The 26,615-nt window shown below is 37.2% G+C and overlaps 2 protein-coding genes across 2 annotated transcripts; one reads left to right on the top strand and one right to left on the bottom strand.

Moving 5' to 3' along the window:
* Nucleotides 1-1,206: 1,206 nt before the first annotated feature.
* On the top strand, nucleotides 1,207-15,970 carry LOC116254481 (uncharacterized). The gene is made up of 18 exons (XM_031629890.2): nucleotides 1,207-1,421; nucleotides 2,756-2,825; nucleotides 2,957-3,580; nucleotides 3,704-3,889; nucleotides 3,986-4,099; nucleotides 5,277-5,335; nucleotides 5,464-5,530; nucleotides 5,737-5,788; nucleotides 5,877-5,969; nucleotides 6,086-6,169; nucleotides 6,458-6,882; nucleotides 8,659-8,720; nucleotides 10,101-10,170; nucleotides 11,682-11,762; nucleotides 11,987-12,088; nucleotides 13,344-13,480; nucleotides 14,850-14,958; nucleotides 15,583-15,970. The coding sequence occupies exons 1-18, from the start codon at nucleotides 1,342-1,344 to the stop codon at nucleotides 15,676-15,678; spliced, it is 2,511 nt and encodes an 836-aa protein (XP_031485750.1). The 5' UTR covers nucleotides 1,207-1,341; the 3' UTR covers nucleotides 15,679-15,970.
* Nucleotides 15,971-19,466: 3,496 nt separating this feature from the next.
* LOC116254498 (probable serine/threonine-protein kinase PBL7) lies at nucleotides 19,467-23,300 on the bottom strand. Its single transcript, XM_031629920.2, has 5 exons — nucleotides 23,015-23,300; nucleotides 22,044-22,231; nucleotides 20,890-21,079; nucleotides 20,419-20,810; nucleotides 19,467-20,036 (listed from the first exon to the last, which is right to left on the bottom strand). Exons 1-5 carry the CDS (start codon nucleotides 23,088-23,090, stop codon nucleotides 19,686-19,688), a joined length of 1,197 nt encoding a protein of 398 aa, XP_031485780.1. The 5' UTR covers nucleotides 23,091-23,300; the 3' UTR covers nucleotides 19,467-19,685.
* Between the last annotated feature and the right edge of the window lie 3,315 nt (nucleotides 23,301-26,615).

Genomic DNA, 26,615 nt, shown 5'->3' with positions numbered 1-26,615 from the left:
GGGTCACTATATCAAATAATGCTCTTGCATATTAAAAGTTACCAGATTCAAATAAAATTGCATGTTCGTTTTTTAATGTGAATGTAAAAATCAAACTCACGTTGGGAATTCAGATAACTTTTTCCCGTTCGCACTGGAAACCAAATCCAAACTCCAATATGAGAACATTGCTCTCCCATCTTCCCCAATATCGGGCCAACCCAGATGGGCCCAACTAAGCCTGGTTCAACTCGATAACATTTTTTATATGATTAATTATATTTATATATTATTTTATATTAAAAATATATATTTAATTTAATCGAGCTGAGTCCGAGTCGGGTTCGAACCCCATTTTGAGTGTTTGGCCAAGCTCGGGCCCTAATTTTGGGTGTTCGGACCTACTCAAGCCCGACTCCTTATCGGACCGTGCTGGGCCAGGGGATGCCCAGGCTCATGTGTTCTAAAAACATTTAGTCTTTCTTTACGTTGAAACTGTCGCTCTTACTTGTATCTCATTGTTAGAAGCAAGAAGAAGAAGGGGACCGTATTGGTTATTTGTATTTAAAATAATGTTAACAAAGAACATCTAAAAGATTTGACGGATCTGTTGTTATCTGTATTATCGATTCAACCGTCGTATATTTAATTTAACCCTCTGTCTTGCATTATCATGTAATTTAACTTACAATCAGTCAATACAAACAATTTTGTTTGAAGAAAAAAACCACAATAAAATGCTATATTATATATATATATATTTGAAATTTTATAGATAATAAATGAACAAAATAATTAAGAATACATTCTTTATGGACCGAAAAGATTAAAATATGCATGAAAAGACAATATTACCTTCAAAACAAAAAAGGGCCTTTAAAAAAATTATCATCTACATTCTTTCATTTTTGTCTTTTCAATCATACAAAAAAAAAAAAAGAAGAAAACATAAAAGATACCAGCACAAAAACAAAAATAGTCCTTTAATCTTTTTTTTTTTGAAGCATCTTTTATTTGAAGTTTAGAATTTTTATTCTTGAATCATGTGTTTATAATTATTCTGTAAATTATCGAGCAGTCATTTGTGATTTTCCCAGACATTTGCTCGGTTTTTTATAAATATATTATTAGTTACTTCTAAATTGCTTAATATAAATGAATTTCGGTAAATAAAAAAAAAATATAAACACGAAATAAAACCCCGACGCGGGTTCCCGTCCTCTTTGACTATGGAGAAGTAAGCAAACGAAGGGAAGAAGAGCAAGAGCTCCTCTTCCTCACAAAGATCTTATATTATATTTATTCTATTTATTATTTATTTTTCTGATTTAGTTTTCCCTTCGATCGGAGAACTAATGGTGGATGCTCAAAGCCTCTGATGAGTATCGGGAAGAGATGAGGGGGAAGAAGAGCCTGCCACTTGCCACCTTCGAGCACAAGCGGTAAATTTTTTGTTATTTTCCGTGAATTGAGTTGCAAATTTTCAATTATGTTTTTGGAGATTTTTCTACTGATTCCAGTCGGAAATCGCTAGATCCCTGTCCAAAATCTTCGGTGAACCGTTCAAAATACTGGTATTAGTGTAAGAGCGGCGGGGACAATATTGTTATATACCGTCTTTTATTTTATTTACTTTTTTGGTGTAAAAATTTTGATCTTGCCACGTCTTGCTGGGGAAGCGCAGGTTTTTCCGGCCCAGAAATGGAAGTGAATTGCGGTTTCTGTTTGGTTGGGATCTTCGAGGAACTTGGTTTCCTTTCATTTGGATTGCTAATATTTTGTTCTTGTCATTTTTTCTAGCCGTTTTTTCGGTTTTCTGGTTCTTGAGGACTAGGTTTAGTGGAATGTGGGAAATCAAGAAGCAGGGTTGTGAAAACCGATGTAGCTTTGGAACTTCGATTTCTGGAAATTTTGTCTTCTTCGGTCTTGGTTTAGTTGGCTCAGATCTGGATATTGTTGGGTTTCGAAGGATTGACGTTGCAAATTTGTGGTAATTCGGCATGTAGATGTGGAGAATGCCAGTGATGGACGTGCATTGTAGTTTCCTTTGGTCACTTCAGCGTGTTTCCCTCCTCAATTGTCCATTGCGTCCATCTATCATTGGGGTGTTGCATTGTGACTGGGATCTCTCTCAGTGTTTGTCTTTTTTTATGATTTAGTTGGTGGAGAGTTAGGTTTGGGGTTTTCAATGGATTCCGAGAACCATACTTGGCTGATTTCTGCAGCTTTAGGATTAGGGAGCTAACGTGATACGAGGTAATTGCAATCATCAAATTCAGAATAAATTTGCAGAGTTTCAAAATTTCGAGAAGGTCCCTTCATAATGCACGTTCGGTGCTTTTTCATTTTTCAATCTTCGTTGGCTGCAAGACTTGTGATTATTTGTTAGTTCTTATGTTGGTGCTTGAACTGTTTGATCTGTGGTTGTTGGTGGAAGCAAGATTGTCCATATGGATTGCCCCAGATTAGATTAGTGTACTATAAAGATGGTGTTTCTTCTAGCTCCCAATTCCCAGCCATACATGTGGCTATGGAGGAAAGGGTTAAAAGAACTTGTCAAATGATGTTCTGATGGCAATTGAGTTCAGGTATTGCACTGCACATGGTTAGTATGTTATAATGGCTTTACTCTGATTTTATCTTCTCTTTTATGAATTGGGAATGCATCTCTGTTCTTGAAGCCTGAATAGCTTATTGATTCTTTAGTTTTAGCTCTTTCTGGTCTTGCTTTTGGTGTTTTGTGGTCGTTATTGGCTGTTGTAAACTTTGGTGATAGGGATGCATATGGATTTGCTGTGCGACCGCAGCACCTTCAGAGATATCGTGAATATTCTAACATCTACAAGGTATGCCTAATTGCTTTCAGATTCAGCATTAAAAATATCTTTTGTTAAAAGGAATTTTGTTGCCTGGTTGTTTGTTTGCATTTTTTGCTGAAAAACCTGCTAGTTTTCTAAATGGTAAATAAAAATTATAGGAAGAGGAAGAAGAGAGATCAGAGAGATGGAAGCACTTCTTGGAAAACCTTGCAGAATCTACTCAGCCACTGGAAAATGGGTCCCATTTAGAGATTGATGCAGTCTCACCCACTGGACACATAGAGGAGGAGGTACCCACCAGTGTTGATGACAATGGTTCGAGTGCCGGCACACCTGATAGCATCACAGAAAGTACTTTGAGGGAAGAATCTCTGTCAAAGCCAAGGATCCATAAAGTTCAAATTTGGACTCAGGTTAGGCCATTGGTTAGGTCAATTGAGCAGATGATGGGTACTCGTGTGAGGAAAAGAAAGGAGTTGGGAACAAGTGAATCAGATATGGTCAGTAGCCCTCATCTTCCAACTGTTGAAGACAGAAGGCCAGGAAAGCAAGGGGGTTCATCTAGAGCACATACTGGATCTTTTGAAGAGGATTCAGAAGAAGAATTTTATGACATAGAGAGATCAGATCCAAATCAAGATGCCCTTCTGAATGATAATTCACATCCAGACTCAGCGACAAGTTCTCTAGCCGATGGAGTTGTTTCAGAGACATTTGGCCCTTGGAGGGAAGAGATGGAGTGCCTTGTTCAGGGAGGAGTTCCAATGGCTTTAAGAGGAGAGGTATGTCAGGTTGATGTATGGTTACCTGTTTCCTTCTATTATATTGTAAAATGTTGGTGGGTCAATTTTGACTATGGTATTCCTGGTCTTGATTCAAGGATATACATGAATCTCTAATTTCAGTTGTGGCAAGCCTTTGTTGGTGTTAAGGCACGAAGGATTGAGAATTACTATGGTGACCTTCTTGCTGCAGAAGATGTTTCTGCAGCAGGAAATGAAGGTGGCAACTGTGTTTCAGAGAATGATAGGGAAGGGTTGACAAAGTCCCGAAAAAGACCACATGAAAAATGGAAAGCGCAGATAGAGAAGGTTGCTTGTCAGTTTGTCTTGACAAAGTATTTATGATATGTGTCTGGCTTCAAGATTTGTTTTGATGCATTGGGCTTATTTCAAGTTTGTGTGTAGGATTTGCCTCGCACATTTCCAGGCCATCCAGCTTTGGATGAAGATGGTAGGAATGCCTTGAGGCGTTTGCTTACAGCATATGCTCGACACAATCCCTCTGTTGGGTACTGCCAGGTAACAATTATTTGCGTATGATTCATGGCCTTACACTTTGGTTCTAACAATTGAGTTACAACAGTTGATTATTTGTGTCATTGCTTGTCTCTTAACCTTTTCCATTCTCTCCTATAAATGGGAAATATGAATTGCCAATGTGATGACCGTGCTATGTTATCCTGCTTAAATTTAGCTTATGATATGATCAAATGAAGGGACAAGATTAATTCTGGATGAATTTCATGAGTTGAAGATGAGGCAGAAATGTTAAACAAGGTAGTTTCCTTGAAGTCTTCTGTGGAAAGAAGAAACTGGGAGACTGTCCGTTTTTTGTTTATGTTAGAGTTCTTCATTTTCTTTTCCAATTTTTTTCTCTTTCTCTCCCATTTCCTTTTTGTTCTTTTCACTCCTTTTTTTCTTTTCTCATTATCATCTTCTTGTTTTTTCTTCTCCCTCTCTTTCTCTGTTGCCATGACACAGCTTTGCTTGTGAAGGATCAAATTATCAACAAGATGTGCCTTCAATTCTAAGTGTGATTGTTACTCATTTGACACATTAAATTATTAGAAATTAATTTCTAAGTAGGATCATATGAGGAATATACATAATTGGTTTTCTTGGACTTCCATCAATTATCTATGCATTCCAAAGTGTTGCACTGGAGGAAATGGTTGATATTGGACAAGCTTTAAGTCCTTACTACTCCTTTTTATGGGATGATTGGTTGGGCTAGAAGAACCAATATACCATAAGTTGTTATGGAAGGAAGTCCTGGGACAGGCCGGTACTACATCTTATCTGTTATGGATGTTTTTGTTCAGAAGGCATACCATGTAATCCTTCAACGCAAGAGCTTCTTCAGTTTTGGAGTAAAATTCTACAAATGTATGACGTTTATAAGTGCCTTTTGATTGTCAACCAAATGATTTTGCCTTTCCTGTATCTGGGATTTAGAATTGAAGTATGAAGATATAAAATTTCACATTTAGATCTACTGTATAATTGTAGACAAGCATTGTAGCATATTCGTGTTCTAGCATATTGCTAATGTTTGTGGATATAAATTTGCACTTTCTGTTTAGTCGTTCCCCAGAAAAAGAATCCTGTAATTGCCTTCTTTTTGTTGCTTCTAGCATTTTTTTTGCCATATTCTATTAGACATACTAATTTAGCATGTTTATTGGTTTTGATGCAGGCTATGAATTTCTTTGCTGGCTTACTACTACTGTTGATGCCTGAGGAGAATGCTTTCTGGTAAGAGGCCTTCTTGAAGAAGTTACATGAAGTTAGTTTCAAATCTGATGCTGTTTTTGCTTGATCTTCTTTTTGTATGTTTATTTTTCTTTTTTTGGTTCAATATTGGGACATTTTTAAATTTTCAGGTCCTTGGTTGGTATAATGGATGAGTATTTTGATGGATACTACTCAGAGGAAATGATCGAATCACAGGTTGAATTAGTGTGATCTGTCTGCCTTTCTGTCACAAACATGTCATTACATTCCTTGATCCTTTAATAATTGATTTTGGTGCTTATATTTGCTTGTACTCCCAGGTTATCTAGCCTATTCAGAGTTCAGTATCAACTGACTAAGCACATTAAGAAGTACCTTATCATTTCAGAATTTATAATTAGTTTCTTATGGATGTTGTTCAGGTAGACCAACTTGTTTTTGAGGAGTTGGTGAGAGAGAGATTTCCCAAACTAGGTTGGCCTTTTATAGCATATCCAGAAATTAAAAATTTACTTCATCAATTTTGTCAGCAGCTCTCATGTTTTCTGCACTTGTAATGCAGTTAATCATCTGGACTACTTAGGAGTTCAAGTTGCATGGGTTACTGGACCTTGGTTTCTTTCAATTTTTGTAAATATGTTGCCATGGGAGAGTGGTAAAATCTTTTACTCTGACATGAGATGTAGTCAAATTTTCAGAAGTATTAGTTATTTATGTATCTTTCAGATGTCTGAAACATTTTTGACTTTTTGTTACTTTCCTTGATTTCAGTTCTTCGAGTGTGGGATGTGCTTCTGTTTGATGGGAATCGTGTTATGCTCTTTAGAACAGCACTTGCTCTACTGGAGTTATATGGTACCATGTAATTCATGCTTTAGGTTTTTGAATTTGGTCTACTTACAGTTGAATTACCAAAAGATATATCTAGAGCATTTGGTTTTGGGCAAGAATAATCTGAGGCTCACTGAGTTTCTATGGTTTGTGAATTAAAAGAAAATTCAGTTGGATTTTCTGACTTTAACAGGGCATTTTGGCATCCTTTAGTAGGTTTCAGCCTTCAAGAGGCATCTTCTGGATTTTAGCTGATGTTCCTGTTTGCTGGAATCTGGTTATGAAATTGTTCATTTACCTTAAATTGGATAGGTCCTGCACTTGTGACCACCAAAGATGCAGGTGACGCGGTTACCTTGTTGCAGTCTCTTGCTGGTTCAACCTTTGACAGTAGTCAGCTTGTATTGACTGCTTGCATGGGCTATCAGGCAGTGACTGAAATGAAGTTGCAAGAATTACGGAGCAAGCATCGGCCATCAGTTATTGCTCTTATTGATGAGCGTGCCAAAGAGCTCCGGATTTGGAAAGATTCTCAGGGTCTTGCTTCTAAGTTGTACAGTTTCAAGCGTGACACTGGATCGGTATTGACCAAGTCCAACTCTATTGGTAGTTCAGATGGAACACATGAAAATGGAAGTCCATGCGTAGTGGAATCTGGATCTGCAAATATAGATGAACTTATTCATAGTCTAACTGGTGAAAGTGATCCAAGTTCCAGTCTGGACCTTCAGGAACAGGTAAAGGTGTTTGTGATATTCTTTGGATTTCACATATCATGACTGTCATCTTACCTTGCACATATTGTCCAGATAATTTTATGCTGCATTTTTCAATTCTGCTAATTTTAAATTCTTTTGGTAAAGCACATAAATTAATTTTGAAATTAGGGAATCTATGTCTACTGATGTTAGATCAGGGTATGAACTGGCTTTACCAACTCTGACATACGGAGCCCCTGAGCCATGCCAAATGAACAGACTATCCAAATCGAAGAACAATATATTGCTCATAATTGATCACTTTTCTGAAGGAGAATAAGTTATCCATAATAAAGGCGTGCAGGGTGTAGTCCTGTGTTCATAGGTTAATAGAACCAATCCATGCAAGGCACAATTTCAACTATTACTTAGGGTTGCCAAAATAAGTGAAGATGAAGCGAGAGAGTCCTCCATATCTCCAGGACCCATGTGAGAGTGTACACAAAGTATTCAAGTTGAAGAGGAATATATCGTTCATCATTGATCACTTTATGTGGAGGAAAACAAAATATTAGTAATAAAGGATTCCCATGCAAGGCATGGCATTTAGTAGAACCAATTCTCTTGGATCTCATGCTTGAGTCATTTTTCCTTGCATGTGCTCAGTTATCTCTTTGCACCACAATACGTGAAAGATGAAGTAAGGGGATCCTGTGATTCCATTCTATCTGTGGGGGCCACCATCATTTCCAAATGAATTCCTGAATTTTGTGTTTGTGAAAGCAAGACGGTCTGAGCAAAAGTTGGTATATGCAGTCAATTGGAGAAATGTGGAGTTAAGTAGGAACAGACAGTTGGATGTGCACCAGAAATGCTGTTTATTGTTGACCAAATCATGCTGTTAAACCCTATCTGAACCTATGAATAATAGTGTTCTTGTTGAAACAGTTTCTTTCTGCAACGTGGACTGGTGCCTTTTACCTGGATCATTTTGAACAAATGATTCAAATGCAGGGTAACCTCACAATTTAAGATTCTGTGTCCATAGCCTTGCAGTTAAGGAAGATCCTCAGCTTTTTTAAACCTTAGGAAGTTGGTTTTGGATGTCTGGTCTGTTAGTCCTGGATTACTTCTTTTGGATATTTGATCTTTGTCTGGACAAGAGGACCTGTAAATGGTGGATTTTACTGGCACTGAGTTTATGTGCAATCAGATAGAAAGGTATGAGAGGATTTTCAAGGAAGAAGAAAAGAACTTGCTGATCATTGGCTAATTGGTAGAAATCAGAAGTTGGACATGGGTCAGTCAAGGCCCTAAGAAGACCAGTTAGGACTAACTGGGACTGGTCATTAGTCAGTCTGAGCTGGTCGAAGTCAGTTGTCTAAAATAAAATTGATCAGGTCTAGAAACAGAATATTTAAAGGTACAAACATAATAGAAGACATAAAATGATATTGCGAGTCAAGTAAACCACATAGTTCCTCCACTGCATGTAGCAACATGGTGTTAAACTGAAGTTTTTAAATAGCAGTGGTATCTTTGCAAGCCCTCTTGGTGGAAGACTTACTAACTATCGGAACTTGAGCTGGAGCAGAGATATGCAATGAACCTTCTTTTCCAGCTAAACTTTAAACCTGTCAAATGGCTTTTGTGATTGGAGAGATGTTTAAGCTGTATTAATTGCATCTTGCATATGCACCTTTGGCATGTCTAATTCATTGTAACACAGAAAAGATGATTCACTGTGCCATTTGGTGAATTTTACATGCTAATTATTAATTATAGTCAGTCTTCTGAACCTTTAGTTTTGTGCAGGTTGTATGGATGAAGGTTGAACTATGCAGATTAATGGAGGAGAAAAGAAGTGCTGATTTAAGGTTGAAATTTTCTGCATCATATAATTGTTTTTTTGTTTTTCTCTTTCTTGGTTGCTCATGAGGTGATCTATTTTTTGGGGCCCTGTAACCGTGGCAACAAAATTAAGTTGTATTCAGTTACACATTGTTAAGCCTGCTTACTGGTAGGAGTATAACAGTGCAAATCATTGTTCAAATATATTTGATTACGTTAATGGATTCATGATTGAATTGTTGATCACTTGATTGTACACTTCACACATTTCAAGAAAGAGAAAGGCAGTTTGTTTTCCTAGGTTTATGGAAATTGGTGTCTTCTATTCTGAAATTATTTTTTTTCTACTCTTTTTGAAAAATGTTGTGCCCATTTAGCAGGTGTTAGGTTAAACATTTTGTTGTCTAATGTAGAGCATCATCCACAGAAAAAGAGACTGTGAATGTGATGTAATTCTCATGGTGTAAGAGGGGAAAGAAGCTTTAGCTAGGTGTACAGATGACCATATACTCCCCATGACAGTTACTCTTGTATGATGGAAGCCTGTTAGAAATTAAAGAAGAAAATGGAAAAGATACTGAGGCAAACTGCATTCCTTTGAGCTCCAATGAGAGAATGAAAGGGAACGACAACACAAGGGGAAGAAAGTGGGTGTACAGCGCATGCTTGGGATGAGCCCCAGAGAAGCTCTTTATAGCCCTCAAGTTGGCCTTGGTTTGGGGATTGAAGATGCTTTATTTCTTGAGATCTGTTTCATTGAGACACACAGTGTGAAGGTAATGCATGACAATCAAAGGAGCAAGAGTTGTCAATCTGATCCCACAATGGTGTCAATTTGGGTCATGTCAGTCAACTCACCTTATTACTTTTATTTTCTGCCTTAAGCATGAAATGGTGGTATATACACCATAACAAGTTTGGATAAGAAAGCACATTGATTGGTTGGTGGCTGAGCATGATGTGTTGGTATATACCACAATACTTATAGTATTGTTGCTTTGATTACATAAGTCTGATTCTGAACTGGTGAACATACCTTTTGTTCATGTTTAATAGCACTCATGCTTTTTTTTTTTTTGCCTTGAGATCAAGTTCCACATGACTTTTGAGTTATTAAAAAAAAACAGGGACAGGGACTCCATTTGACATGGGCTGTTTGTTTGCTGCTATTTCACAGTGTGGAATTAATGCCTCATTAAATGTATACTATCAAGAAAAATGATTTGCACATTTGTACAGGTATATGAATCTTTGGTGTCTATATTCATACAAACATGAATTCTACCACCAAATGCCAAATGATTTCATATCCAGGAAAAATCTATATTTATTCTCCCATATATGCCAACCTTTACAGTGTCATGTTTAAAAGTGGTCTTTATGAAGTTTTGTTGTTAATTTGACAGGGCCGAAGAGTTGGAGACAGCACTCATGGAGATGGTCAAACAGGATAACAGGCGTCTTTTGAGTGCAAAGGTTTGTGCATTAACCATGGTGCATTGAAATATTTTGCATTCCAATCAGTATAGAAGTTGCTAACATCTACGATATTCTTATATCTCAATCTTAATTGCATTTTAGAGTTGGCCAATAATATTGGCATATATCATGATATTTTCATAATATCATCCAAAGAGTATATAACTATGTACTATGAGATTATCACAATTTTTTTTATTTGTCCTGGGAGATTCATCCTTTCAAATATTTTCAGTGCATGTTTTCATTTTTCGTGACTTCTATATTATCATGACCATTTCAGAATATCATGAAAGTGTATATAATTATGTATCCTGATATTGTAGTTTTTTTTTGTTGCAAGTTTGAAAGACTATTTTTGACATATTTTAAGTGCATCACTTCTCTTTTGTATTTTTTGTGTGTTATTTTTCTACTGGCGGTTCACTTTCTCTCTTTTTTTTTAAAAAAAAAACTAAAGAATCTATAGTTTTGTAGCTTTGCTGCTAATCTTTGTCTTGACCTTTGAACTTTTTGAGATTTCTTTGTTGTGCTAGAAAACCATGTTATGGAAAAGAACCTTGGAGGGAAAACTTGCTGAAAAATTGCCAAGAACGATCTTGGTGAATGTGAATGTTGATGTGCTCAACATATCATCGTTTTAGGAATTTTTGGAAATGAGGAACTGTGGCATTGTAACAAAAACTCGTGATACTCTTTGAAGGTGGTTTAGCTTTATTGAGGAAAGATATTTCCTTTGCTACCAAGGTCCTTTATTCTATTGTTATGAGAGATACACTGCCAGTGGTGGCATTTCCTGATGTACTTAGAGTGCAAATCTGCATGTACCTTTTGCATCTAGATATTTTGGTAGCTCACATGTTGTAAAGTTATCCAAGAATGATTGATTAATTGTCTTTCGCCGTTGGTGAACATGATGAATAGTTGAATACCCTGAGTGCTGTTCTCTCCCTCATGCTTGACTGAACGGCAATACTTTGTTCCCCTTTTCAACAAGATATTTGTTTAATAAAAATGGAGAAGTTTGTGGTCAGGACAGGGTTGCTATTTTGCATATTGGCTTGTCATTTTGCTATATTAAGTAGTTTGTGTTTGAAGGAAGCCTGCGCTTGATTCTGATTTTCTTTTCCAAAAATAGGATATTGACAACTTTTAGACTGAAATTTAGAAGTAACTGCAAGACAAGGTTCTGCAACCTCAACTCTTCTAAGGCTCCAACTATTCTAAAGTTTCATTTGGGGTCTGCTTTTACTGCTGTTAAGCTTAGGTGTCTGTCTTCTTGTTATATGCCCTTTCCAATCAGGTTCATACCTAAAATTCTCTTATCATATCCGAGACTCATGTAAAAAGGAAGATGTTAAGAAAACAAAAAAAACATGCTTGTAAAATGAAGCAAAATCATAGCTCCTCTAATGATGCACAGTATAATTGGCTCTGAATTCTATGAGCCCACCCTTTGGCTAGAGTACTCATTTTCTAACATTTCAGCATTTGATATGTCTGTCTAGGTAGAGCAATTGGAACAGGAGGTAGCTCAACTTAGGCAAGCTCTTACAGACAAACAGGAACAAGAGCGTGTCATGCTTCAGGTAATTTCATATGCTAGTCTTCCTTTCAAAAGTGTGCATTTTTTTTTTTCTGTTTACCCCTACAGGATTGAGCAATGTAAAGGCAAGTAAAGTTCTGCAGTCTGTAGTTCTTTATTTCTTTTTCTTTACCCCTGATAGGATTGAAAAATGTAACAGCATAATAGTTTTCTTGTTAATATTTGAGTGCTGGAAGATCTGTGTGACATATATGATGGCATTTGAAGGTTTTGATGCGAGTGGAGCAGGAGCAAAAAGTAACTGAGGATGCCCGACGATTTGCTGAGCAAGATGCAGCAGCTCAGCGATATGCTGTTAATGTGCTTCAGGTCCATTTATTTCCTTAAAGTTCTTTGTATTTTGAATTAGTTAGGCATCATGGTGTCCTCATGTGCTGCAAGTTTCTATATATACGAGAGGAGAGTGGCTGGCTAGTCATTGGACCAGCTCCAATCGCTGGTCAGTCTTCGTCAAGGTCTTCTCTTGACTAAAAAATGCAGAATAAAATGAACCAAAAAAAAAAACAAGAAAACAGGTTACATTGGAAAACCTGTATACATAAAGTACCTAACCGTGTGTGTGTGTGTATATATATATCATATTTAATTAAAATGTATGACACATCGATTGGCTGTGTCCACAGTGAGTCTGGATGGCACCTGTATTTTTTTCACCCTTGCCCACACAGGTGCAGCACCTTCTTAGTGGATTACCTGTTACATGGGCTATTCTTAGTATGCGTCTTTGCTGTCTCTCGTCCTAAAGAAGTTTTAACAGTTAACTCACTCTTAGTGTGTACATAGGATGAGAAGTGGGAACCCTCCATGCTGTAAATGATATTCCCAATTTTTGGAAATGGTTGTCAAGCATCTTATGCAGAAAGTGTTTGCTTGAGCAGGGAAGGAAAAAAGGACCAAGTGAAGGTTGCATATGGAAAACTACCTTGTGCATTTTTATATTAATTAGAATATATAAGGGAAATAGTTGATCTTTAAGATACTCTCCAGAAGCATGGCATCACCTGGCAAATTTAGATCTTTTCTTATTTAGTATTTAAAGTACCCATTGCTGTGTTTCTGCATAGTCGCCAATATCTGTAGAAGTTGGTCTTTGTCTTATATACATTTTAGAGCAAACGAACAGCATAAATAAAGTCATATTTTTTTCAGAATGATCCATAAAATTATGTTTCAATAACGTCATGACAGTATCATGATAATGTCACAATGTCTTTTGGAGGTTTCTTGAAAAATCTTATTATATATTCTATGCCTTCAAATTTTGTTATCTATTTTTAGAAGACATTTACATTTCTTATTACTTGTTTTTGCATGAAGACATTTACATTTCTTTTTAATTGTTTTTGCATGGAAAATGTTATATAATCTACTGTTTCATAGTGATTCTCTTGTTCATTTTATTTTTCAGCTTCTGCAACTTGAGATTTTCATGTTCTCAAAAGGGGGAAAAAATGTTAAAAGGGAATCTTTCCAAAAGATTGCCAGGGGCATCACTCATTGACTATGTTTTGCTGTTCCCCTTATCCAAGAAATAAGTTTCTGAATTTGAATGTTTGAAGTGCAGGAAAAATATGAAGAAGCAATGGCTTCCCTTGCTCAAATGGAGAAAAGAGCAGTCATGGCAGAAAGCATGTTAGAAGCTACGTTACAATATCAATCTGGTCAAGTTAAAGCAGCACAACCATCAATTTCATCTCCGAGGTATATACCCTTTTGTATACATGTTTGTGTGGGCCTTAGAACTTGAGAACTAATAAATGCGAGGCTTAGAACGTGAGAACTAAGAAATATGAGAACTATGCACTGTACAATCAAATAAATTAGATGACTTGCATGTTGCACCTCAACGGTGCTTATTTAGATGACGTACATGTGAGCTATTAGTTTGACTTCTAACGTATGAGTTGCCCGATCAAATCAATAAATGGTTCAATTTGCCTAATAAAAAACTAATTCATTTTAGAGTCAAGTGATGACTCATATTGAAACAAAGAGGTTTCTTTGGTGTCTGATACAGATATGTTTTTACTCTGATCCCAAATTGGTTGAATTACTGGGTATTTTCAATTCAAAATCTGATCATGGAGAGGTGGATGACAACTGTCAGTTCCACTTTACAGAATTCATGTGAAAACCTGTAGGCTATCTTATCAAATTGTTTCGATAACTGGTTTTACTGAGTTCTTAATTTATGGCTCTCATATTTTAAGGTTTCTTCTTAGGTGCCCCTCCAGCAACTACTATTACAAGTACTTTTTATTTGATGTATATCATCTGAAGTGCTTAGCTTAACTAGTAGAGAACGTGGCCTAAGATCTATGAGGGCATGTAAAACTTTCTCTTTACTTTATAGCTGAGGACCTTAGTTGTTGTGGTTTGATTCAATCCTAGATCTAAGTGACATGGAAGCTTCCGGAAATCTAGGTTCCCGTGTTCAGGCAAGCTTTGCGAGTGCTTTGTGGGCTTTGCTCGTTAAGTTGCTAATCACAATAACCTTATTATCAATCATCTAGAAATTTGTGGCGTTGAATCTCTCAAGTGCCATGGTTTTGAACTACTTTTACCTCACAAATGCATCTTTTCTGGAAAAGTTGGAACTCGGGGGTGATATGACTTTGGTATGAAAGCAATACTAGACCTGAGATGGCATGATAGAAGCATCTCACAATTTGCGCTGATGAGCATAGTTGGTTCTAGAATACAATGAAATGCATATTTAAAGATTTACTAGTTAAAATAACAAACTTGTCTAGTTATTCAAATTCTGGTTGGTACTTTAGTCATCTACATGCTTTCTGATACATTTTTTTGAAAAACTAATTCTTATGGCAATAAATTTTGAACCTCAATTTGATTCTTTTACGGTTTACTGGCTATGCATCTGCCATGTTTTTCCTTTGTTGAATTGGAGTCATTCACTCTGTGATAGGTTGGTCTGTTTTGTTATGCAACACTCAGTTTTCTCGATTGAATTTTTCTCCCTAGTACATATTTTCAAATATTTGAGATTAGATAAATTATTAGGAGGTTGAATATGCAAATTTCTCATGTTTGAGTTATGGTTGCGCAGAGGTGCATTAATGGACAGGACTAGCCAGGAATCTTCAACGGAGCTGCCCACTAGGAAGACTGGTTTGCTGTCTAGGCCTTTTGGACTTGGTTGGCGTGACAGGAATAAGGTAGTGTTAAATATTTTTTCTTCGATGGGTAAAAAAAAACAGTGATTACAAATATTTGAGAACCAAGCATCATAATTTATCTGCTAATGAAAACAACAGATAGTTAGTGGAGCTTCACTTTCATATTGGCATGAATGAGATAACTGAATGGTTATTTGAACTTCATTGTCATTAAGTCTTAGCTTCTGAGTACAATCCTCACAAGTTAATTTATGGACAATCCTCCAGATTGATTATGTAATTTTACAGTTGTCGACAGTCAGGAGTTGAACTTTAATCTTCAACTCCTACAGGTCCCCTTTATTGCCAAGAAATGTATGTACAAGTAAACAGAGTAAACAGAGGCTTGTAATAGCATAAACCACTAAAATCAATTCCGTTGACTGTTGGGGTGGAGTGGCACACACTTCTGCTGAAAAGGCCTATCCAGAAACAGGACCAAGCCTTCCTTAACTGGGTTCCTAACCGAGCCAATAGGACCCTTCTACATCTCCTCATTCTTGTACAAGATGGTTTTTATCATCATCATCTAGTTAATTTTTGTTTTGCTCCTTTGTGAATAGTGAATCCTGTCAAATCTTTTTCCCATGTTATAAAAAATATGATGCATTTGGTGCTGTGCAGGGCAAAGTAAGCAATATGGGCGATGCCAGTGAGAACAAGCCCAACATGGAAGATGCACCAAAGTCACCCATGCACAAAGATGTTATTGGTCACTAAGTGATGTAAATCCGAAGTCGTGGATCAGCAACACCAACGACGGTAGGAGGAGTTTTTGCCTCTCCATGCGACAGTTGCTACCCTCTTCCCTGGCGATTAGGTAGCAAGCCTAAGATGCCCCCATCTGTGCGTGTGTATCGTTGAAGTTAGTATGAATATGAAAATGTCAATTTTGGTTAGTATGTGCTAGTATGATTAAGATAGGTCGCTGACAAGGACTTAGAATCATTGTACATCATAATATCAGTGCTACCACCTTTACTCCCTATTTAGGGTGCGAGCTTATTCTTTACTGTTTTTCTGTCATTGCTTGGCCTCTTACTAGTTGCTGTCCTCTCTCTCTCTCTCTCTCTCTCTCACATATGCATCCATAAAAGAAAATAAAATAAAGAATGCGGAAAGGAGGGAAAGGAGGAGCAGGACACGTGATGGGCTGAACTGTGTCATCATATTGTGAACTTTGGATGCTTCGAATCCCCAACCTGTCATGCTAAGGACATTGGCTTTTTACAAAGGACATGATAAAATGATTCTGTAGCAAACTTTGCATGCTCCAAGACAGCACTTTGGGAAACCTTGATACCGAAAGAGAAGGCAGCTGGTGGTTGCTTTGGGATGGGGGCCATGGGAAGGGCTTCGTAGACGGCTTCCACTTTTCTTATGTTCACCATTTAACGTCTTTGGCCTTTCATCCATCGTTACTATAAACTGCTTCACGTTTAACCTGCGCTAACATGATACTTTTAGACGTTGTCATTTGCATTTCAATGTCCCAAATGCATTTGCTGATAAAATCTTCTGAAGTTAGTTTTTACCACAGTGCAAAAATCCAGTCCGTAACTTTATTTTGGTCAAGTCGCTGGTAGCATGTCCAGGCCTGGAAGGAGATCGGTATATCAACTCGGGCTAGTGGCTGGTAGTCAGGAAGTTTTTTTCAGTGGCATGAGCATCAAACCCGGGAATCTGACACTGGTAATATGCTGGTGCCCCTGCATCAAAGAGAAGATGGGTTTACTATAGAAGTGGGATAAGTAAGCATAAATCCTTTAAAAAAAAAAAGGCATGAGGTTGCCTCGGGTGACTATATTGATAGAAAATTTGGAAAGGAAATGCTTAATTTGGTCTCATGATTATGGGAGCATCTTGAAACTGCTTTTCTTTTACTTTATATGGTAAAGTCTTCCACGGTATTATCTTTTGGGGACCTCAGCGTTTAGCTTGCTTGCTTTTAGAAAATGGCCAAGTATTTTTCTGCTAATTTTACTTCCGAAGAGTGAGTAAATTAAACATCACGAGAAAAAAGCAGTCTTTCTCCTTTAAAATAACTTCCTATAATTTTATGGCATATGCAGTCCAGAATTTAACATGTTGCATGTCCTTGTGGTTGTGGCTGTTTGGCAACAGTAATAATTAGGCAACAGTAATAATTAGTTACAGTCCCAACCAAAATGGGAAAGATTCCTAGAACACTATAACAAGCATTCCATGAATCTGTTCCACTTTTTTGGTAGATACATGTGGTAGATTCATGAGACATGAGACAGTAACAATTAATTAACGACCTTTAAAGTTTTTACTTATACAACTCTATTATACAACTCTAGTAAGGTGATTTAAAAGATCCAAAAGTGCAAGAGTGGAAAAAAAATGTAATTTGTATTTTGATCTAGATCGGATTTTATGGCCCAACAAAGTGAGATACTCATAATGTTAAATTTATCCACTGCAAATTCATGCTTTATTTTTTCAGTCACATTTCGTAACATATTAAATACATCAACACGTTGTGTTGGTCAAAAAGTGAACTTCCAAAGTGCTGCACATCACCATAGATGGCAGGTATATTAAGAGGGAAGACCAAAATTTGGCAGATCAGATATGGGAATCTTACACCCCTCTGGCTAGGCTTTAGCAGAAAAGAAGTTCTCTTCGACTTACTTGATCGACACTTTACTGTGTCGTATTACAGGAAGGAGGAAGGATGTGAAGCTTTTGTGAGTAGGATGTACAACGAGCCGAGCCAACTCGGGCTTGACTCGAACTTGCCCATGTAAGTTTGACTTTTTAAATAAACTAGTCCACCTCAAGCTCGAGTTAAAAATCAAGTTATAAATGAGTCCAGTTCAAGTTACATGAGCTCAACTCTTTTAAACTTAACTCAGCTCATGTCTTCCCTGTTTGTTGATCTTTAGGGGTATGTTGGTAATTTTTTAAAATAAATTTTAACACATTTTTTCTAATTTTCATTTTCATTTAAAGGAAAAGAAATGTATGAATTAGTGACATGAGCTTAAACAAGTCACGCTCAAACCTGCAAACAAGTCAAGGTTGAATTCGAGCCGAGCAATATATGATAATATATTAGGGCCAAGCACGCGCGCTGCTGGCTCATTGTACATTCATATTTACGAGGTCAAACTTAAAAGTAGCACAAGAATTTCCAATAAAACCTGTTTGGTTCGTTGGACCTCCCTGACCTGGATCGACTAGTAATTATTAAATGAAAAAAGTACCACAAGAGATATATACTGCAGAAGCGAACATGTGAATGCTTTGAAAAACGGCTACACTAGCGTTGACAACAGGGTTGGAAGGAGGCAATAGAATTTTATAAGTTGGTAAGTTTAAAACCCACTGCGCAGTTTAAAACAAAACTTACGGACGACAGTCTTATAAGTATCTAATACATTGCTCTGCATATTAAGATATCTAATTATCTTCCCAGATTAAAAAAATTGCACAAATTACAAATAAAAAACTAGGTGCATTTGTCGCAAGCTTTAAGAAAACAACAAAAAAAAGCATGTTCGTGCTTCCTATCTTATTCCCATATGCAAGTTTATGTCCGTATTCATGCAACATTAGGTAGTTCACAGATGACCAGTGGCATTATTCAATTAAAGCTTGAGCTTCAACTGGGCTCCCTGACAGTACCCACCATCTCCTTTGCAGTGAGCAGCTCAAAGACAATGACCGCACAAACCATGCCATCCTTTCCTTTGATCATAGTTGAGTCCATAGGTGTGCCACCCACAAAGGAGTATTGAGCAGCTTCACAGTTGTATCTTAAGGCAAGTGGGTTCTGCTTTTCCTGTTTTTCTATGAACGGCCGGACCATAAAGTAAACACCCTCATTCACATGGACAGAGATTCTAACTAGATGAATGTTCCAAGCAGTAGATGCTAGTGGATGTGTGAAATCATGAGTGGTACAAGGGTGATGCAGGAAGCAAGCACGTTCAGCAGTGAATGCGGTCGCCAGCAGGGGCACGTTGAAGCAGTGCCATTTTTCTCCTGCCCCATCCCACATGACGATTCATCTAAGGGCGGTGAAGCTCAGTAGGTGTAACAATAGCACCACCACCGAAAGTACAGCAAATGAGATTAGCACAGAGTGATGGGCAATTAAATTAACAGGGGCACAAGCATGCCAAGACAAGGGTTAGTTGTTTTTAATTCAAATAACAATGAACACCACTTGGACCAATAAGAAAGGGAAAACATGGTCTATTTCCCAAAAAAAGGATTAGATTTGTTGCGCTTACTAGGGAAAGCTTTTCTGAGACCATTAAAAACTGTTCAAGCAAACTCGTGCCCTCCCTACGGAGATCAGCAGTAAGGCATTATTTAAGTGCATTCTGAAACGGGGAGAGGAGAATGTAAAAGGAATAAAGAGAAGAAAGAAATATATGGAACTGGACATATTGCATTATAAAATATGGTGGTTGTCTTTAAGAACCTCAAAACAGTAACCTGGGAATAGATACAAGGGATTGAAAGCCCACATATACACTGAGAAAATAATAAATTTCCTGAACATACAAGGAACAAGCATGTGGCGGACCTGTAGATTGAGGAAAATTTTGATGACTAGGAACCAATAATGCACAGAGAAGAAACGGTACCTCTGACATCTATGCGATGAGAGAGAGAGAGAGAGAGAAAGCAAGAAAGAAAAAAAGCAAGAAAGAGAGAGAGAGAGAGATGGCTGATCGTAGTTGTGCTTATCATTGAGAATAGTGCACTTCAGTCTCATTGTGGTTTCTGCTTCCAATGCTCCTGTCTCGGTCAGAGTACCCGTTTTGTTTCCTATCACTCTCCCTTCTTGATCGAGGTGGAGTTCCAGGAGCAAAGCGTGAGCTTTGAACAGGCTGAGAATCAGGGTCATATGTTTGGGATGCAAGGTAGGTGAGAGCTGTCACTACATCTGCTATCAAGGGGCGCATGGTTGGCTGTTCTTGGACACACATTGCAGCAACAGCAAGGGCTTGATACAAGCCCCTCATTGGATATTGACCCTGAAGCATAGGGTCGGCCATCTGTGGGAATTTCCTCCTATCTTTGAACAACGGACGAGCCTGAAGCAAAAACAAACCCATCAATATAGCACAGTTGATACCCACGTAGATAGATAGTGCAGAAAGCTTGAACAAAAATGAAAAAAGGATGCAACTTCACCTAATCACTTTGCAAGCTATGTGGTAACATTTCAGATGTGCAAATAGCCTTCTCCTTGGCTTAGAGAAACATATAAAAAACACATGCTAAACAAAATAAAAAAGAAACCTCAAATCCACACAACATGCTTGAAGTTCATCATTAAATTAAAATAGTTAACAAAAATAAACATGATGAAGGCCTTCAGGTATCAAGTTGAATTGACAACTGAATGCGCTGGTCACCATTACCACACTTTCAGTTTCGACTTTAGTAATGAAAGCATATAAAGGGAGCACATACCCATGCGACAAGATTATGCTCCCCTGGAGCTCGAGAATTATCAATTGCTTTCCTTCCTGTAATAAGTTCTAAAAGGACGACACCAAAGCTGTAAACGTCAGACTTTAGAGTAAGCTGCCCAGTCATTGCATACTCGGGTGCACAATATCCGTATGTGCCCATCACTCTTGTGGAAACATGAGTCTTATCCCCCACTGGCCCGAGCTTTGCTAAACCAAAATCAGACAATTTGGGGTGATATCCCTCTCCCAACAGAATGTTTGAGCATTTCAAGTCACGGTATATTACAGGAGGATTAGCTTTGTCATGCAAATATTCCAATCCTTTCGCTGCGCCAGCTGCAATTTTCATTCTGGTATTCCAGTCCAGTCGTTTTTTATCAGAAGTAAGATCTGTACCAAAAAGTGACACTAGAGGTAAATGAAAGGAAAGTCTATTAACCATAAGCTCAAATGATGGAGGAAAATGTACCATGTAGATGATCTTCCAATGATCCTAGTGGCATATATTCATAAACCAACAATCTCTGATCCCCATCAGCACAATACCCGATCAGATTAACAAGGTTACTGTGATGAAGTAGACTTAGCATCAAAACCTCAACAAGGAATTCCCTGTTTCCTTGCAACCCATTGCGGTCAAGCTGCTTGATTGCTACAACCTACACCAAGTAATAATATAGCATTCTCGGTCATTGATCACATTCTTTGACACATAGACACAAAAGCTGCAAAGAATGTTTCTTGCTCTACTCCCCAAAGGCTATCATATAAAGCAATTAAAACATACATCCAATCGTGCAAAGGGAATTCTTGCAAGTTAACAAACAGGTGGCAAAACATGCAACAAGCATTGACACAGCAAAAGTATCACATAAGCATAGAAACATTACCCTTTAACACTAAGTGAATAGGCAATCCACACCGATAACTGGAGCAGTTGAAACTTGCCAAAAAGCAGGTTAGGAACTTAGGAAAGATTTAGTATTTTGTGCTAATCAAGTGCTCCTAACATTTCTTGACAAGATTTCTGAGATGAGTCGCTCAATTTCCAAGCAGGATTTATCAAGTTCTCAAGAAAGTTCCAAATGTGATTGAGATCTTACAGATTTTAGAAATAAAATGCCCATTGGTACTAGAAAAAGACAAACAAAAAATACCATCACCTCACGAGCCACTTTCAAAGTTCAATCCTTGGCACACCTTGGATGAACCATCCATTTCTATTATGCAACCCGAACCACTTTCAAAATTGAATATGCACCATTTGAAATCACAAACATGTGATAGAGGTTGGCGATGATCATTATCTCGAGCCCCCTCAAATATTATCCCTAATGCCACCACAGAAACAGCACACTACATGTTCCTTTAGTAGTATAGATTACTTAAATCTTACTAGAGCATCAAACAAATCTGCAGTATCTCCAATTCGATTATCATAAACAATGTAAAGAAGAGAACGACACATCATATTAATGTTTAAAAACTGTCGAATCCTTGTAACTTATAACCCATGAGACATTCACAGGCACCTTCTATCAGTCCAAGACATTACCATCAAAAAACAAGGACACTAACAATAAAAAAAGGGTCGGTGTAAGCCAATATCGTCAAGCAACTAACCTGGTTGGTACTCTCCAATCGACCCTTGTATACTCGACCAAAACCTCCCTCGCCCAAGAGACAATCAGCTCGAAAGTTTTTAGTTGCAGCTGCCAATTCACGAAATGTGAATGTCTGAGCAGCAATGTGCGTGGATCCATCCTTGTGAACCACCTTTGTGTCCACCGATGGGTTCGTCTTGAATTTGTCTGAACAAATAACAATTAAACAAACATAATCAGCAATGGACACAGTATCATACCACCTCTCGTTCTAACGCACAGAAAGAGGTGCGCTTGCACACGCACGTGTACGAAAATCCACTGACGAACTGTTCTCAAAAGGAACTGCCGAACCGTCATAAGATCACCATGAAACATGCCCACTACCCAATTTCCCAAACCACCTATTTACCAAAAAAGAAACCAACTAACGATCCATAATACACTTTGCTAATTCCAAACAAAGACCACGTAGCAAGTGATCGAACAACAACCATTCCCTTCCCGTTAATAGTAAAAAATTGCAATTCTAGTGCATATTAGGAATGGGCCACATGAACGAAATTAAGGGGAGTAAATTAAACTAACTAAAGAAACGTTAAGAAACGAAACAGATTTCTTTTCCTAAAAAGGCAGGAGACGATCCAAGCCCTATTCCTACTAAAATTGAAAATTTAAATAAATTATATTCCAAACGAAGACCCTAAAGAACAAACACCATAACCTCAACCACCAAAACCCAAAACCGTAGTAATCAAACCCCATAATGAGCAACAACAACGAAGAGAAATCCTCATGTTAACCACAAATATGGAACGAGGAACAAATGCCGTCATCATCCGAGGAAGAAATAAAAACACCAACAACGAAAGGAACGAATTAAGAAAAGAAAATCCGGTCCTGGGGATTCGGAACATGCCGAAATTCGCCCGACAAATCCTGATCTAACGTCGACCGAACTGAGGAAATGAGGAAAAGTTTCAAGGTCACCTGAAGACGACTTCTTATCTCCAGGTTTCTTGACGGGCTTCTTCTTCGATCCTCCCGAGCAAGGGAACCAACCCATCTAGGAGAACCACAGAAAGGATTGGAGACGAATCAGAGAGAACAACCACAAACGACTCTCAAGTAGAGACGGTGGGCACTTCTCAGAATCGCTTGTACGGCCCTTTCCCCAGAGGATTCGAGAGGAGGATTTCACCCACAGGAGCACTGGCTCTACTGGAACAAGCGACAGAGAGAAACCCTCACAAGTGTTTTCCCCTTGTTTTTCGGGTTTTTTTTTTCCGTTTCTTCCTCTCTTTTTTTTTCTTTTTCTTTTTTAATAATATTTTAAATTTCCAGCCATTGTCTTCAGTGTCACGATTGACCGGAGGCCGGCGTCAGTTTCACAGTAGCCACTGCAAACGAATCGGATTTGAACTTGACCCGAATCTAAGATCCGGATCCATTGGAGCTAGGGAATAAGGATGAAAACGGTTTCGGCCCGGTTCAGATCCACAGTTACCAGATTCGACTTAATCGAATTTCTCTCTAGGATTCAGATTTAGAGACTCAGACTCCTAGATTTCTAAACTCAAATCCAGATCCGAGAGGTACAGGATCTGATTTACTTATAAAATCTCGGATCCAATTTTGGATCTGATTCCACTAAACGGATCTTTGGGTCAATAAGCAAATGATATCGATCCATTGACATTCTTGGCCTGGGCCAGGGTCCAATCTGCTCCAGTGTCCAATTGTGATCATCCTGATTTGTTGACCGATTCAAGAGCGCATATGTCAGCTTTTAAATATTTTTTCAAATATTATGGCAAATTTCTTATTTTGAATTAAATTTTCTATATTTTTTAGATTTACGTTTTTCCGAAAAGAATGATCTTCTGATTTTTTTTTTGGCCGATTCACAATCTGCCGTTGATTCAATTCATGAAACGCCTGCATGTCCTGTCGGTTTCAATGTGTAAGTAATTACTAATTAATTGAGAAATATTCTCTACTTCAAAATCATTAATCAAATAGTCAAGACCCTTTGATAGTTTTTTTTTTTTTTTGTGTAACAAACAAAACGCATCACCTTTAATGTGTAAAAAAAAAAAGAGTTAAAAATGTATGAAAAGTGATAGGTTTAAAAATAAATTATTTTTCAAAAATTATAATTGAAGAGCATTATTTTTAGCAAGAGAATTATGTAGAATTTATGGGTCAGGTGTAACAATTTGGTTTACTCTTAAACACGGTTGGAGCTTCCAGTCAGTCTAACGGATCTCAACCCACCTCATAGTGTGTTTCATTCTAACCTTAAGGTTAAGAACTAGGATAATTAATTACTTAACAACCTTTTTAATAAGTACTTCAATCTTATATACATACCAGACTAAACTTTTCAATAAGTTGTCATAATTCATTCCTATTAAAGCATACATGTCTATGGGTATGAACATGTCTATGGGTATGAAACATTAGGTCTAAGTATTGAATATACCAGTATAACAACTCAACCAACTCCCACACTGAGCTCAGCTCCTGGTCTGAGAGATCGCAACTCACGCCCTAACATATTTAGTTTCAGTCCAATCTAAATTTTATTTATTTATTTGCTCGTGTACTTTAATAGAAATGAAACATGGGTTTGATTTCAAAGTTTCCAAACATGGTGGGATTCTTGTGGGACTATTTTTATATCAAAAGAACCAGGTCGAGCCAAATCTGAACCAGGATATGGAGTGGACTCCAATCACGTGCAGCTCAAGACCAATAGTTAGAAATCTTGCCGACGAATATTGAGCCTGACTCATATGAATTTCATGGGTACTATTCTTTTGGGTCATATTGGTGGGTCTTAGTGCATTGTATGTACACCAAAGCCCTAAAGTAGTATTGGATCCTAAAGGCAGGGGGAACTAATTGGATAATCACTTTTTCCTTCTCTAACACCAAATTTATTGGTTGTTTGTTAGCAAAATTATAAAAAATCCGGATTATAATGTTATTTTCTCTCATACTCAAGTGTTATTTCAAGATTAGACAATAAAGAAAATGATTGGTAATGACATGCAACCAAAAGATCCTTACATATTAAACACAAAAGGAGAAGAATAACTACTAGATAAGCAAGTCCAAGAAAGCCAATGACAGTTGAGATTGGGACATCCCTTTAGTTATTTAAAGTAATCAATGCCAAATTTAGTATTTTATTGTAAATAAGTGTGAAGTATGTCAATATGCTAAAACTACTAGATTGTTGTAATGTAAGGGAATCAAAACCAAAGTTTTGAAATTGTTCACTTAGATGTGGGGGATCCTTCTCTTATTATTGTTCATGATGATTCAATATATTATTTGCCCTCAATGGATGACTATTCTAAAGTTTCTTGGATTTAAAGAATGAAGGAGCTTCCAATAAACTTTTGGGGTTTTACAATATGGTGCATACTATGCTTGGTTGCAAAATACAAACCTTGCGAATTAATAGACAATCAAACCATGTATGTGAATGAAAAATTTAATACCTTTAGACACCAAACATGGGATAAATTAAAGCATATGTAGAAGTGCCACAACAAAATGGAGTTGCAGAAAGTAAGAATCGACATCTTTTGCAAATCTTTTGGAAGTTATTAATCAAGGTCTACCATTTCAAATGAATGTCCTAGTTAGTTTTGGGTTGTACATCTATGCATTTAGTACAAGTATCCACATTGTTAACATGATCCCAAATCAAACTCTCAACTATAACATTCTTGTTGAAGTTTGCAGGAAATAAAATATTCTAACATCTAAAGGGCTTTGGTTGGACTGGATTTGTCCAGGAACACTTTTTTAAGGCTGGAAGACAAAGTCTTGGACTATATGTTCATTAGCTATCCTGATCAAAATAGAGATATGATGCTATGATGTGGTTAGTAGGTGGACCTACATATGTCGTGATGTTTCCTTTGATGAAGAGCAAATTCTATTTTGATCACATTGCTTATGATCCTAAATGGAGGAAGTTATGACCTTCTACTTCTTGTCTCTAGAAAATGAACTTCTACCAATAAAGCAATATGACACTGAAAGCCAGATGAACCAAATACTTCCAATGATGTCATGGGAAGAAATAGTGGCCTCATGCATCTCTTGTTCAAAACAGTGACAAGAAAACCCAATAGATCTCATGATTTTACCATTTAGGGTGCAAATTATCCTAATGAAAAGCAAATTCAATATGAGTAAATAAAAAGTATTTTAGATATATTATTAGAGTATCTAGACAACATCAACTTACCAATGTAAAAAAAACTTTAGTTGCACGGGATGGTGTAAGAAAATAGAAGAATTGGAAAAGCTTCAGAAAGACTTTACTTGAAAGATTGTTGCGACAACAAAAAATAATAGATGCAAATAAGTGTACAAGAATGATTTAAGACACATCTTATTGCCAAAGGATATTCTTAAACTATAATACTATATTATACAAAAACATTTTCACCTATAGAAGATGACAATGCTCAAAATCTTGTTATTTATTGCTTGCATTAAAATTGAAGACACTTTTAACTCGACTTAAAAGCATTTCTACAAGAATAGCTTCATCAAGAGATGCACG

Source organism: Nymphaea colorata, chromosome 5 (assembly GCF_008831285.2).
Source record: "Nymphaea colorata isolate Beijing-Zhang1983 chromosome 5, ASM883128v2, whole genome shotgun sequence".
In the NCBI taxonomy this organism is placed as follows: Eukaryota; Viridiplantae; Streptophyta; class Magnoliopsida; order Nymphaeales; family Nymphaeaceae; genus Nymphaea; species Nymphaea colorata.
Note: the sequence above shows the minus strand (reverse complement) of the source record. Positions and strands in the feature narration are given on the sequence as shown.

Excerpts from the sequence above, each read along its gene's own strand:
- LOC116254498 (XM_031629920.2), bottom strand. The coding sequence starts at position 23,090 with ATGGGTTGGTTCCCTTGCTCGGGAGGATCGAAGAAGAAGCCCGTCAAG. Across the intron at positions 22,232-23,014 it reads AGATAAGAAGTCGTCTTCAG|ACAAATTCAAGACGAACCCA; the intron begins GTGACCTTGAAA and ends TTATTTGTTCAG. Across the intron at positions 21,080-22,043 it reads GATTGGAGAGTACCAACCAG|GTTGTAGCAATCAAGCAGCT; the intron begins GTTAGTTGCTTG and ends TACTTGGTGTAG.
- LOC116254481 (XM_031629890.2), top strand. The coding sequence starts at position 1,342 with ATGCTCAAAGCCTCTGATGAGTATCGGGAAGAGATGAGGGGGAAGAAG. Across the intron at positions 8,721-10,100 it reads AAAAGAAGTGCTGATTTAAG|GGCCGAAGAGTTGGAGACAG; the intron begins GTTGAAATTTTC and ends TTAATTTGACAG. Across the intron at positions 10,171-11,681 it reads GGCGTCTTTTGAGTGCAAAG|GTAGAGCAATTGGAACAGGA; the intron begins GTTTGTGCATTA and ends ATGTCTGTCTAG.